The following is a 14,339-nucleotide window of genomic DNA, read 5'->3' on the forward strand; positions in this document are numbered from 1 at the left end:
ATCAATATAACACTGTTTCTATATAATGCATTGCCTTATGCACCATTTGGTGCAGATAAGAGTTAGAAGAAGAAGATTAATCGAATTTTAATTTATCGATGGGATGCTTCACATACGGTGTTTGAAAATTATGCGGAATGCATCAAAACACGTGTCACAGTTGATTTTAAGAAATAGTGGTATTTACTAAGTAAAACATAAATAAAAAAAATCCATATTTTTCTTCATCTGTGTTGAAGATATCGAAAAATAATATAAAAAATATCTCCTAATTGGAGATAATCCAGATTTGTGAACAAGTATTCGGACACACTCAAAACGATGTAAGTATCAGAGTGTAAAATCACTTATATTTATTTCACCATCCCTCCTGGGAATCGAACCCGGGTCTTCCAGCACGGTAGCCAAACACGCTAACCATTAGACACCATGGAGGCGGACAACGATAAAAGTCTGGAGAACAATTCATTTTAGGATAAACACACTTTTTATCTGAAACTATGTCACCACGTACTAACCAAAAAAAAATTTTTTTTTTCGTCAAGGTTCACATTTTTTGTCCACAACAATAATAAACTTGACCTTCAGTGCAGTGATGTGTATCACTCCAATTTGGGTTGATTGATAACACGTTGGAATTCGTTACGATCGCACGGTGGTCAATTATCTTGCGCAAGTGGTTGAATGGATTCCAGTCCCGGGAGCGCACAAATAGACAGAGCAAGGAGTGAAAGAGACAGACAATAGTGGACGAAATGGGAAGATAAATAAAAAAAATGTATATTTTTTAACATACTTTTTGGTACGTTTTATAATGTACGTTTATTTTTTACACGAGATTGAATATTAAAAAAAAACTAATTAACCATCACTCCGCTTTCTCAAAATAATTCCTGATTGGAGATAATCCAGATTTGTGAACAAGTATTTGGTCACACTGAAAATGTTATAAATAAATTAATCGGTAAATTTTTAAGCTTAAATAAAAAAATGAAAATGATATTTCTAGCGTTTCTCAAGTATGTAAATATAATACAGGACTTGGACCTCACATATAAATTCACATACAAACAGTTTCTGCTTAAAAAAAGCTTCTCTCATCCCACCATAGATGTCTCTAGTCTAGTGAAGTCAAGCACTGTGTTTCGAGTTTTATCGATATATCTAGAAGTTTCAAGAATTTTAATAGTGTGGTTGTCAATCATGGGTAGAATTGGTAAATGTTACACTCGTGTAAAGTGATCACTCAAACCAGCCTATGACGGTTGTAAGCCCTGTAAATACCTGGAATTTAATATTCTTCATCATCTTTGTTGATATGTGAAAAAAAAAATGTATAAGGAGAGAAAAGAACGCCACACCGCACAGCCTTACATTAATTTCTTATATCTTAGTTTTTAATTCTGTTAAACTATGATTTTCCACACATTCGTCTGAGGGAGCGCATTTCAACAGCGTTCACTCTGCTTTCATCCTTCCTTACATTAAAATACAATTTTAATTTATTTCAAATACAATAGTAAGAAGTTTGTACAATACTAAAGTGAGTTTGATTTCAACATATAATATGTAAAACAAAGTTCAAGTGTTGTTTTATTTAGTTCTACACATTTAAAATAAATATTCCTTGTTGTTTTTAATACATGACTTCATAAAAATAACGGAAGAGTAGCTTTGTAGATGGAGTATTTCTGGCACACGCACCATAAAAAATACAATGAGAAAATCCTTTGTCATCGTCAATGGCCAGCGAAAATTGGTTTCCATTCATTCATTCATCTCGGTCTGGGGGCTTTTCGCCAGAATATGAAATAATTTGCTGAGGGCTTCGCGCAAAAGCCGCAAATCTCGTTTCGGTCCAGGCATTTTGTTCTGTTGTTGTGACCGAACAAACGCCGAATCCGAAAATAATCTCCGTGATAGATAGGCTTACCATACGTCCCGGTTTGACCGGGATTGTCCCGGTTTCACACACGGGTCTCGTTGTCCCGGTCGGCTTAGATTTTGTCGACATTGAACATCTATTATACATAGTTTTGCCGCACTGAGAGGTCTCATTTCGACTACTTTCAGTATGATTGCACCCTTTTGTGCAACTTCATGTCTTGCTTCCATACATTAGAGTACAATATCTCCAAAAACTAAAAAATATTATCGAAAAACTGTTATTGAACATTGTTTTTTTTTAAATTACCTAACGTTCAAGTGACTCTGAAATCCAGCTACGGCTTATGCAACACCGCTTATCATGACCCTACTCAGGCTTCAACTTTTTAAGTTTATTTTCTTGCCAAGCAAAAGTGATTTTAATGGCCCTCCTGAACATTTTACGTTTTGTTAGTTGGTCACTTTCTCCTGTACGAGTACGATATATTTTATCAAAGGTGCATCTAACGGTATTATATTAATGTAAGGTTTACAGCATATACCTACTCGTGGGTAGATTTACTCTTTAAGTTACTTTAATTTCATGTAATTCATGAGTGAAATTTCTGGGCAAAAACACCTGATTTGTCCCGGTTCGCGCGAGCACAGTCTATTTATATATTCGGACGGTGCATTTCTTACATAGAATTAGGAGAAAACAGTTTCGGTAGCGCCAAATTTTTTACATGGATTTGACTACATCATGTACTTAAATGGGAAGAAATAGAGAGATCTGCAGAAGCTATAAACGAAAAACACCAATCAGATAAACTAAGACCAAACAGATAACTGAAGCAAATTAATATTGATAGTCTTTTTGATGTTACTAAAAAAATAAATGTTAATTAAAAAAATACATAAAAATTGAGTATTCTTTCGGCATGGAAAGCATTATCGTATTTTAAATGGATTTCTATGGGAAAAAAAATATATCGGTTAACGAGTAAGATGCTGGAACGAATTACGCTCGTTTAAGAGGTTCCACTGTATTTGTTTTTTTTTCCCTACCTGCCCCTTCTGTCCCGGTTTAGAGCTTCATAATTATGGTAAGCCTAATGATAGAGAGAGATCAACAAACCGCGCGGTGGCCGAAATTCAAATAAACACGCCGCTAGCGCCTCCTGGCGGGAAAATTACAAAGCAGAGTGTTGTTTCAAATCGCTCTCTGTTTTATCGACGCTTCGTACAACTGTCAAAATGTAATTATTTTGAGCAATCTATTGTTTTCAATCCCGTGGGATTTTCCAGTAAAGAAAACAAAATGAAAAATATTATTATTATTCCAGTACAAAGAATAGAATACATATCTACAAAAAATATCAATTAAACAACTTCTCAAAGAAAACAATCACTCAAAACAAGAATCAAACATAATATGTTATATCCCAAAGGTAAAATAATTTTAAAATACCCAAATGCAACTCAAAGCAGTACCTACAAAATTACATATATTTTCTAAGGAATTAAAAAAATTAAAAATTATAAAACATGGTATTATAATGAATATTTGAATGATATTTGAAAAATTTTTTTTGTAAGTAAAAAGCTTGAAGTACATATGTTCCGGGACCTTTTTTTTTGTTTAAAAAAGCCCTGATTATATAGGTACATATATAATTTATTGATTTGATTTAAATAAATCTATTTTAATTTATGTATAAAATGTTAAATCCAACACTGACTTTTTGAGTCTACTAAGTTGCATTTTATTCTTTAAAAAAAACGTGAAAATCAATTTTGTGACTATTGTTTCGCCTAGTTATGGTATTTTTAAACGAATGTGAAGGTTAAATGTATATTCATCTTCACATTCGTTTGAAAATGCCATAACTAGGCGAAACAATTGTCACCTAATTGATTATGTGTGTGTTTTTAAACAATAAAATACAATTTAGTAGACTCAAAAAATTAGCTTTTAATTTAACATTCAATACATAAACATAGAGTACATATCGCTCACTCCTTTCAAGAACGTCATAAAACAAAAAATCGTCAATTTTCAGTTGTGCATGTTTTCGGAATGCCCAGAAAATGTACTATATCCCAGTTAAAGAAGCATATTTTTAACTTAATATTTACCCACTACAGGGTAGAAAGTGTTTTTTTTTTGTATTTTGAAGAAAAGGTATTGTTTAATTATTTTTTTAAATATACTAAATATTTTTATAATGGAGAAAACACCTTCAGGTTTTACTTAAAAAGATCTGTTGCACAGTAAAATGTTCAATAAGTGGCTTGATATTTATTTTTAATACATTGTATTATATTTTTAAACTTTAAAAACGTTCTCCTAAAAAATCAAGTTTTTTTATTTATGACGTTCTTGAAAGGAATGAGCGATATATATTACAAAAGGCACGATGGTTAGTCAGTTCCTTATATAATCAAATTATAAGATTCATACCTATTTATTTATACAATACAATAAAACACAACTTTATCTTTTATTCTCAAGCGTTTAATACATCTTTCTACAACTTCCTAATAATCTTTTAGTTTAAATGGGGCAAAAGAGAGCTTAATTAAGGAGATTAGTTATTCGAAGAGGCCCTTCGTTCTCGCAAATATATTTCCCAAACCGAGCCTCTTCGGAGCGATTTGTCAAAAGTTCCTACGTACTGGTAATTCGCGCCAGTGAACATCACTGCCAGGGGGTGAGATAGAGTGCTTTGTTTCTTAACTTCAACCCTAGATTATAGGACATTCGTAAAATTTACGACGGATGGGAAAGGCTTTACTTAGGTGGTGGAAGATGATCAGTAATAACTCGCTAGTACTTTGTCTTATATTCATTATTTTAAAAAAATATCTTGAAAGTTTTTCGCATATACTTTATAAAACAAAACAACTTTTTCAACTACTTTTTTTTTTGGTTCATTTTTTCTCCAACCAAGAACCTTGTCATCATAAGGGTTAACCGTGTACTACATATATCGATAGTGTAAAGGCAAAGGGGTATATCTGTCAAATTTTTCATTTTCTAAGTTTGTTTCACAAAATTTCTAAAATAGTTTATTTCATAATCTGGCAAAAGAACAAAGCTGTAGTTGCAATACTTATTTAGTTTTCTTAAGATATGTACTTATAAAAATACATAAAACAAATGAGTTATTTAATTTCACATTTTTTTTCTCCTGTAAAATTTGGTCTCAGACAGATATTACCCCTTTGCCGGACTGTTGATTGTCGTCAACAGACCTTCCTTTCCACTAGAAGAGGGTTCGGCATTTCGTGTATTGGTGTATGGTACGAATGTCCTTCACTTATTTTATCATGTATGATGCACTTATCTTTTTCTTATTCTTCCTTCTCATAGATAATCGGATTTTTCTTTTCCGTGATTCGTCTTTTGTGATATGATCTAGCTTTGGAGGTCTTCCAGGTGGTCTACTTCCATCCGGGTTCTCTTAGAGTGGTGACTGACCGATGCCATTTCGTCGTAACGTAACGTCGTAACATTGCTCGCGGCGAGCATCAGCAAGCACCTGAAACTATGGATGGAGCGCTCAGCTCGTTGTACTGATTGTGCAAATGCTCGCATCGTAACGTGTTACGTTACGACGAAATGGCTCCGGTCAGTCACCACCCTTAAAGAGAAATTGGGGTAAGTACATATTCTTGCATTCTATTGATATGGTTATTTCAGAATCGTCTTCGCTGTCTTCCCTATCTGACTATATTCCCCACACTGCAAGTTTTCATATATATTTATTAATGTTTTAAGCAAATGTTTTCGGTAAAATGTGAGTTTTTCTTATCCTCGTACATTTTACGATAGTCTTGTACTAACCCACATTGAAACGAGTCCCGTGGTATAGGGTTAATAAAATATCGAATTCCAAAATGTTCTACTAACATCAAACTTAATAACTCTCATAAGATACATTCACCCCTTATACTTGGCCAATATAACAGAGAAAAAGAACATGGATTTTGTTTTTCAACTTACTCCGAAGAGGGTGATAAAAATAACATTTCGCATTTAAGGTGTCTCAACTTTAGATGAAACATCTATCGTTTTCATATCTTAGAAAACAGAGGTCTGAGCATCTCAGGGCTTACGACCTGGCATTTGGCAACTCTCCGCAACCCCGACCAGCACAGCAGACAGACACGGTACAGTACAAATACCATTATTCATTACACTCTATTACGGATCCCCTTCCTTTGACATAAACCTATCACAATCCTTACAAACGATGGATATTTTGAAAACTACTAACCCCAACTCGAAGCCTAGAACCAAATTCTAACTAAAACATAAAAAGACAACAACACAGTGCAGCACCTTACATAAAGACAACACCGTTAGATGCAGTACCTTCGATTAAACATATCGTAGTCGTACAGGAGAAAGTGACCAACTAACAAAACGTAAAATGTTCAGGAGGGCCATTTAAATCACTTATGCTTGGCAAGATAATAAACATCAATGCAGTTTGTCATTTTTACCAAGTTAATATATTTTTGGAGAGGCACAGCGAATCTAAAACAAGTAATACAATTTCTAAACATTTATACATTTAGCAACTTTAAGTTTGATAAATGTACATATAAATGTTTAGAAATTGTATTATGTTGTACTTAAAAATGTAACTATATTAAACAAATTTAAAAAAAATACTTCCACGTTTAAAATCCTTAAGGATTTTTTCAGGGCAATAGTAAGCTAGTAAGATATCAAATAGTCAATGATCACATTTCTGTAAAAAATGCTGTTACTGCTAACGGTACTGGAACACTTGTGACGAGGAAGACGGAAACGCGCAAATGGAGACAATCTTTTATTTATTAAAAATTAAAAAGTTGTAAGTGTGAAAAAAACAAATTGACACCAATATATCTAATTACAAAACACAAGGGCGAGAAGAACAAAGCGACACCAATAGAAACAGAGCGAGCGCGACGTATACACGTTTTGAATATTATTTAATCTGAGCACACTCAAATTTGTTCGCCACCCCTTATATACGATTTTAAAGTAGTTACATGTGGTGGGAACAATATTATAAACAAAATAAAATTCGATGAACTGCGTCTGTTTGTTCTTCTCGCGTACATTTATGCCTACAATTTTAATAATAATAATAAAACCCTTATCCGCACCCCAATGGTGCATAGGGTACTGCGTCATATAAACGCAGTGTTGTCTTGATCGTTTACACATGAAGGAAAGGTGATCAGGCCTCCGCTTCAGGTACCAGTCCAGGGTAATATTGAATAAATATGACAGTGAAAAAATCACTTATATTTATTTTACCCCCCTTGGGAATCGAACCCGGGACCTCCAGAACGGTAGCCGAGCATGCTGACCATTACACTACGGAGGCGGACAATTTTAATACATAAATTATTCTAAAAAATACACAGATTTTGGAAGAAACAAATGCACTTGGTCACGTTCTCCTGTATGACCACGATATTCATCAGAATCCTAACAAAACAAAAGGGGCTTACCAGATTGATGGTGACGATCAGCTCGTACTGCTGGTGCTTGTGCCCTTTCTTCTTCTTGCCCGGCTGCGCCTTGGCGGTGGCCGCGGCGGCCGCTGCCTTGGGGGGCGCGGTCTTGACCTGCCCCTTCTGCGCGGACGGCTTGGAGGGCGTCCGGGGGGGCCCCTTGCCCGGCTGGCCCTTCTGCGCCCCCGCGGCTGCCTTGGTGGCCCCCGTGGCCTTCTGCGTCACGTGACCGCTGCCATCCGCCGGCTTGTTGCGGGCCTAGAAATGTGAGAAAGGTATCTTGTAACAAAATATTTTTTTTTATTTTTTATTTATTTTTTTTTTGGAAAAGCAACGGAATATTTACAAAGAGTAACAAAATATAAAGTGTCGGGTTGTGGTCCGGTGGTTTGTTTCGCGGACTCTTAAGTTAGAGTTTCTCTGTTCGAATCCTCTCTACCACAATTTGATACCTATTTCTAATAATGAACTGCTTAGGCTCACAGAAAAAGTATTAAATTATAGTATTTTTGTAAATAATAAAAACACAAAGACTTCTCTTTCAAAAAAAAATAAAATAAAAAACAATTACAGTTTTTCACTTAAAATTAATCTAAAAAAACCTGTCATGTACAAAAGTTAACAGTTTAATATTATAACTTACATTTCTTTATCAAATACTCGTATTCAAATAGACATCAACAATAATTAAAACGTATTAAACAAACGTATTAAAAGAAAAATTATTGATGTGTATTTCTTTAAGCATCGCAGGCTCGATTTAACAATGAATTTTGGTAGGTCTTGGTATGCATTATAATCGGGATACAGTTTTGTTTTATATTTTAAATAAATTTTGCAACTTAGTTCAAATTAAACTGCTTTGCAGGAAAAGGTCTCTCAGTAAGCCTAGATGCTTCTATATCAGATCTGGGAATGCGGTGGGACAGCTTTTAATGAATTTGCTTAATATTGTTATATTTTTTTAATATGTTAATTCATTAACTTGACGTATGAGCTATTGCACCTAATCATAAATGGCAAAATAGTGAGTCGACGAGATGTGGGCAGAAGGCAGATCTCCTGGCTCCGGAATGAACGAGATCGGACGGGGATCAGGACCGTTGAGGAGCTGTTTAGAGCTGCCCAAGACAAGGACAATTACTCTCAAGTGATAGTCGACGTCAGGGGGACCTGATATGACACAGACATAAGAATATATATATAAACAGTCCTGGCCATATGTATTAGGCACCCCCCACAGCATTGATTTCAACAACGTCAAATATAAAAAAGAACTTGATTTATCAGGAGATTTAAAATTTTTAAAGTTTAATAATATAATAAATTGTGTTAAAAATTAATATCAAGCCACTTATTGAATATTTTTACTGCGCAACAGATCTTTTTAGGTAAAACTTGAAGGTTCTTTTTTCTCCGTTTGAATAATATTTAGTATATTTAAAAAAATAATTGAACAAAACCATTTCTTCAAAATGCAAAAACAGCACTTTCTGCCCTATTGCGGGTAAATATTGAGTTAAAAATATGCCGCTTTTGCTGGAATATAGTACATTTTCTAGGCATTCCAAAAAACATGCTGAACTGAAAATTGACGTTTTTTCATATATGACGTTGTTGAAAGGAGTGAGCGATATGTTAATCTTAAACGTATTTTTTATAACACTTCCAGAAAAGCAAGCCATGGTCGCATCACGTATATACGTTGCGTATTCTTGTCAGCGAATATTGTTCACGTACAAAAGTAAGTATCACAATGAGTATTTTAATTTACTTTTTAATAGCATTTCTGCGTGACGTTTACGTAATATGAAAATAACAGCATTATTATTTACGTTCAAACGTGATACAGATTACAAGAAAAATTATTATAGGTGTTAAACACTTACTTACTTAATTTATTATTAGATTAAAACTAATATTTTTAGCTTTTCCACTTTTTTATTTGACCAGCGACCGGGTTTCGTCGTTACCGACATCATCAGACTGGTTTGATGACACCAGTCGGATGATGTCGGTAACGACGAAACCCGGTCGCTGGTCAAATAAAAAAGTGGAAAAGCTAAAAATATTGGTTTTAATCTAATAATAAATTAAAAATGCAATTCCATCACGAAGTGTCAGTGGATAATATAAACTTACTTACTTACTTACTTGAGTTGAAACATCTATGTATTTTATTTTACCATATGTATGCCTATGTCAAATAAATATAAGTGATTTTTTCACCCTAATATTTATTCCATATTATCCTGGACTGGTACCTGAAGCGGAGGGCTGATCACCTTTCCTTCGTGTGTTAACGATCAAGATAACACTGCGTTTGTACGATGCAGCGCCCTATGCACCATTGGGGTGCGGATAAGGTTTTGAATGAAAATGAAATGTATGTATGATGGAAGATGGAAGTCTGCGCATCTGAGGACTTATGTCCTAGCGTTTGGCTGGCTAAAGTGATTACTTTATACACTTGTGTAAATCACTTCGCATCGCAGATTCGTTTGACCTGTGTGGTCAAACAGATGTGATGGGGCGAGTGAACAAGTCTGCAGCCGTCTCAGGATGCCTGAAAATGCTACATGGAAAAATCCTGAGATGAAGATCGGCAGCGAAATCAAGATTTACAAAACTTGTGTCCGACCCATCATGATGTACGGGATCGAAAGTAGAACGGACACCGTTGGCACAAAAAACGCTCTTAGCGTGTCGGAAATGAAGACTCTAAGAAGCATATCAGGCAAGAGTCTTCGAGATAGAATAAGAAACGCCAGGATCAGGGAAATATGCGAGATCGAAGATGTCGTTAGATGGGGAAGGCAACGAAGGAGACAATGGTATGCGCATGTGAGAAGAATGGAATCATCCAGACTCCCCCCATATTGCAATGTACGGCCAAACCTAAGGTAGACGACTCTGGGCAGACTACCAAAGAGATGGATTAAGAGGCTAATTCCTCGTAAAAACAGACCAAAAGGCCTACAACAAGATGAAGAAGAATAAGAAGGAATTCACGATTCTGCCTATTATTGAACTTTCATATTGCATTAATTTTAATAATATACGTGTAAAAATTAAGTGCAGTTAACCTTATTTTTTTTTTTTTGACATCTCATCAAAGATGAAGAAGAATATGGAAGTCTGGGCATTTACGGGGCTGACGACCGTCATAGGCTGGTTTAAGTGATCACTTTACACACGTGTAACATTCACCAATTCTACCCATTATTGACAACCACACTACTCAAATTTTTGGAAGTTATGTATATATGAACCAGTTTAGAAACCTTGTTCTTGAATCAATAGAACTTCACTAGAGACATCTATTGGTGAGATGTAAAGAAGCTTTTTATTAAGCAGAAACTCTTATATTATGTAGTATGTGAGATCCGAATCCTGGATTATAATCACACACATGAGAAACGCCAGAAAATACCATTTCCATTTTTATTATTTAAGCTTATAATTTAACCAGACAATTTATTTACAACATTTTGAGTGTGTCCAAATACTTGTTCACCAAATCTGGATTATCTCCAATTACAGGAGTTATTTTCATATTATTTTTGACATCTCATCAAAGATGAAGAATTATTTTATTTTATTTTATTGTATTCTTATTTTTTTGTTATTTTGTAATAATAATAAATAGCAAAAAACAAATTTATCATTCGGAAAGCATTTACGTAAATGTACCATTTTGTATTTTAACTCAGTCTTTGGTGAAATACATCGTTTTGGCTTCTCATGTTAGCCAAAAATAGCGTCTGCCAAAATCATAAATTTGTTTTCGCTATAAAATAAGCTAATGCCATAGTTAAGGATGCATGAAAATGACATTGAAGGATTTCATTTTTAATGTAACACTGAGTGTCAGAGTGTTTGATAGTGTCTTAATAAGACGAAACGCGTCACGTATTAACATGTACATAAATAAATGTAGAATTCAATCCAATAAACCTTGTTTAATTTTGATACCCAACAATTCAATATGGAACTCTACCAACTGTCTGCAGTTACAATAAATAATTTTCATAAAGCCTTTATTTAATTCAGTAATTCCTCTAGCCCCTACAGTCTATTTTTATAAAAATATCAAAATCTTATTTTAAAATAATCAAGTTTTTTATTATTTTCAAATCACAATAACGCGAATTTTGCTACGAAAAAGATCATTGGTAAAAAGAAAATATTATAAGACGCGATGCCTTTCACTGACTTTGAAAAATTCATTTCATTCGGAATTTGAGTCACGTTTCTCTCAGTGTGCCAACTAACAATAGTGTTACTTAATATAAAGGAAGGTTTTTATTACGTTTTTACTAACAATACACTTTCTTCATACAGAAACTCAAAATGCCGGGATATAAATTGAAGATCATACAGAAAAACGAAAAAAAAATCCTTTATATAAATATATATATATATATATATATATATATATATATATATATATATATATATATATATATATATATATATATATATATATATATATATATATATATATATATATATATATATATATATATATATATATATATATATATATATATATATATATATATATATATATATATATATATATATATATATATATATATATATATATATATATATATATATATATATATATATATATATATATATATATATATATATATATATATATATATATATATATATATATATATATATATATATATATATATATATATATATATATATATATATATATATATATATATATATATATATATATATATATATATATATATATATATATATATATATATATATATATATATATATATATATATATATATATATATATATATATATATATATATATATATATATATATATATATATATATATATATATATATATATATATATATATATATATATATATATATATATATATATATATATATATATATATATATAAATATATATCTAGACCCAGAGGGTGTATAGGGCAATTATTGACGACGTGTTAACATGACCGCAAACTGCATCAAGATTAATGAATATTATAATTTATATATATTATTTCGAGAAATAAAAATACTTTGTGTTCTGATCCACTCACATTTTTATTAACCAACTAGTTTCGGCAACAATCTGTTGCCCTCTACTAATAAATGGATAGTAATAAATGTTTCATTTATAACTAATAAATGAATAATAATGAATAGTAAAAAATGAAACCCTGAAGAGGGCAACAGGTTGTTGCCGAAACTAGTTGGTTAATAAAAATGTGAGTGGATCAGAACACAAAGTATTTTTATTTCTCGAAATAATATATCAATATGATCCACAAAGTTAATGCTTTCAATATTCAAAGCACTAACTTTGTGATTTTCCTTTTCATAATTAAGATGTTACTTTGTTTTAAAATCACTGAAAATATTTAATTATTACTTAATTATAATGTCTACCGGTTTCGAAGCTAACCTTCTTTATCAAGACTGATTAATACTGATTAATACTGATTAATCAGTCTTGATAAAGAAGCGGTTAGCTTCGAAACCGGTAGACTTGAAAAAAATATTTTTTGTAACTATATTATTTGTGTTCCAGTCTTGTTAACCTTAATCGCATGTCCCAAAATGAGAAATAGAAAATACTCAATGGGAATATTATATATATGACTTATGTATGTAATACGTTTTGAAAAAAAAAATACATGTCCCAAAATGACACATGGAAATTACTCATCGGGAGTATTATACATATGACTTTGGCATGTTATATGTTTTGAAATGAAAACATAAATTGTTTTCTGAAATTTCATTAAACGACATAATGCATTGCTCTAACACCTACAAACAGTTGGTTGTTCGATAACCCACGGTTAGTGCATATTCTCGTACATTGTAAAGTCTAGCGGTTGCGATATATTTCTGAGTTTTAAATCTACTGTAATACTAAAATGAAACCATTAGCACTTGTTTAAATTACTATTTTGACTTCCTCGCAGTGATAACACAAAGATGCCAGATATGAAGAAAAAAAATGTCCTTACCGGTTTGAAATATATGTATTATTATTGAAATATATAGATGTGCTGGTTCCGCGGTTAGTGTCGCGGACTCTTAAGTCAGAGTTTCTCGGTTCGAACCCAATCTACCACAATTTAATACCCATTTCAAATAATGAAATTACACTCAAAGAAATATTATGAAATTGAAATATTTGTGTGAATAATGAAAACACAAATATTTCTGTTTAAAAAAATAATAAAATAATAGTATAAGATGAATTAAAAAGTTTAATATTATAATGGTTTGAGTATTTCGGGACTATCATAGAGGTTTCATGTAAGTGTCTGATGTAAAAACCTTTTATTTCAAACCATAATGTATGGGAGTGAAGTATGGAGTCAGAAAAAGCAGGATTAAAGTTGATGAATGCCATCAAAATGAGATCTCTTATACAAACATTCATCAACAAGATGTATGACAGGTGTTTGAATGGTGAAATGAGGAAATAATGGAAGGCATTATCGATAAAATTTATTTAAAAAAAAAGTGTGTTGAGGGGGTTTTGACATGTGAAACGAATGAGTGAGGAAAGAATGGTAAAACAAATTGATGAGGGTGATGTTGTTGAAAATAAGAGTAAAGGAAGACCGAGAAAAACATAGAGAGATCATATTATTTTTTGACATCTCATCAAAGATGAAGAAGAATATGGAAGTCTGGGCATTTACGGGGCTGACGACCGTTATAGGCTGGTTTAAGTGATCACTTTACACACGTGTAACATTCACCAATTCTACCCATTATTGACAGCACACTACTCAAATTCTTGAATATTCTATATATATATATGAACCAATTTAGAAACCTTGTTCTTGAATCACTAGAACTTTACTAGAGACATCTATTGGTGAGATGTAAAGAAGCTTTTTACTAAGCAGAAACTCTTATATTAGTATGTGGGGTCCGA

The 14,339-nt window shown here is 32.4% G+C and overlaps 1 protein-coding gene across 2 annotated transcripts in view; it reads right to left on the reverse strand.

Annotated features, from left to right (window-relative positions):
* The window catches only part of LOC148308029 (neo-calmodulin-like), a 59,563-nt gene that overhangs the window by 12,959 nt on the left and 32,265 nt on the right, over positions 1 to 14,339 (reverse strand). The window contains exon 2 of one of the 2 annotated variants that reach the window (XM_088262433.1): positions 7,384 to 7,644. In XM_088262433.1, the coding sequence (XP_088118559.1) occupies positions 7,384 to 7,644 (261 nt within the window). Of the gene's footprint in view, positions 1 to 518; positions 660 to 7,383; positions 7,645 to 14,339 lie in introns of those variants that run through there. The other variant, XM_088262434.1, reaches the window with a different exon arrangement.

Source organism: Brachycentrus maculatus, unplaced genomic scaffold (assembly GCF_059751285.1).
Source record: "Brachycentrus maculatus isolate JH-2025_06_01 unplaced genomic scaffold, ASM5975128v1 h1tg000180l, whole genome shotgun sequence".
Taxonomy (NCBI): Eukaryota; Metazoa; Arthropoda; class Insecta; order Trichoptera; family Brachycentridae; genus Brachycentrus; species Brachycentrus maculatus.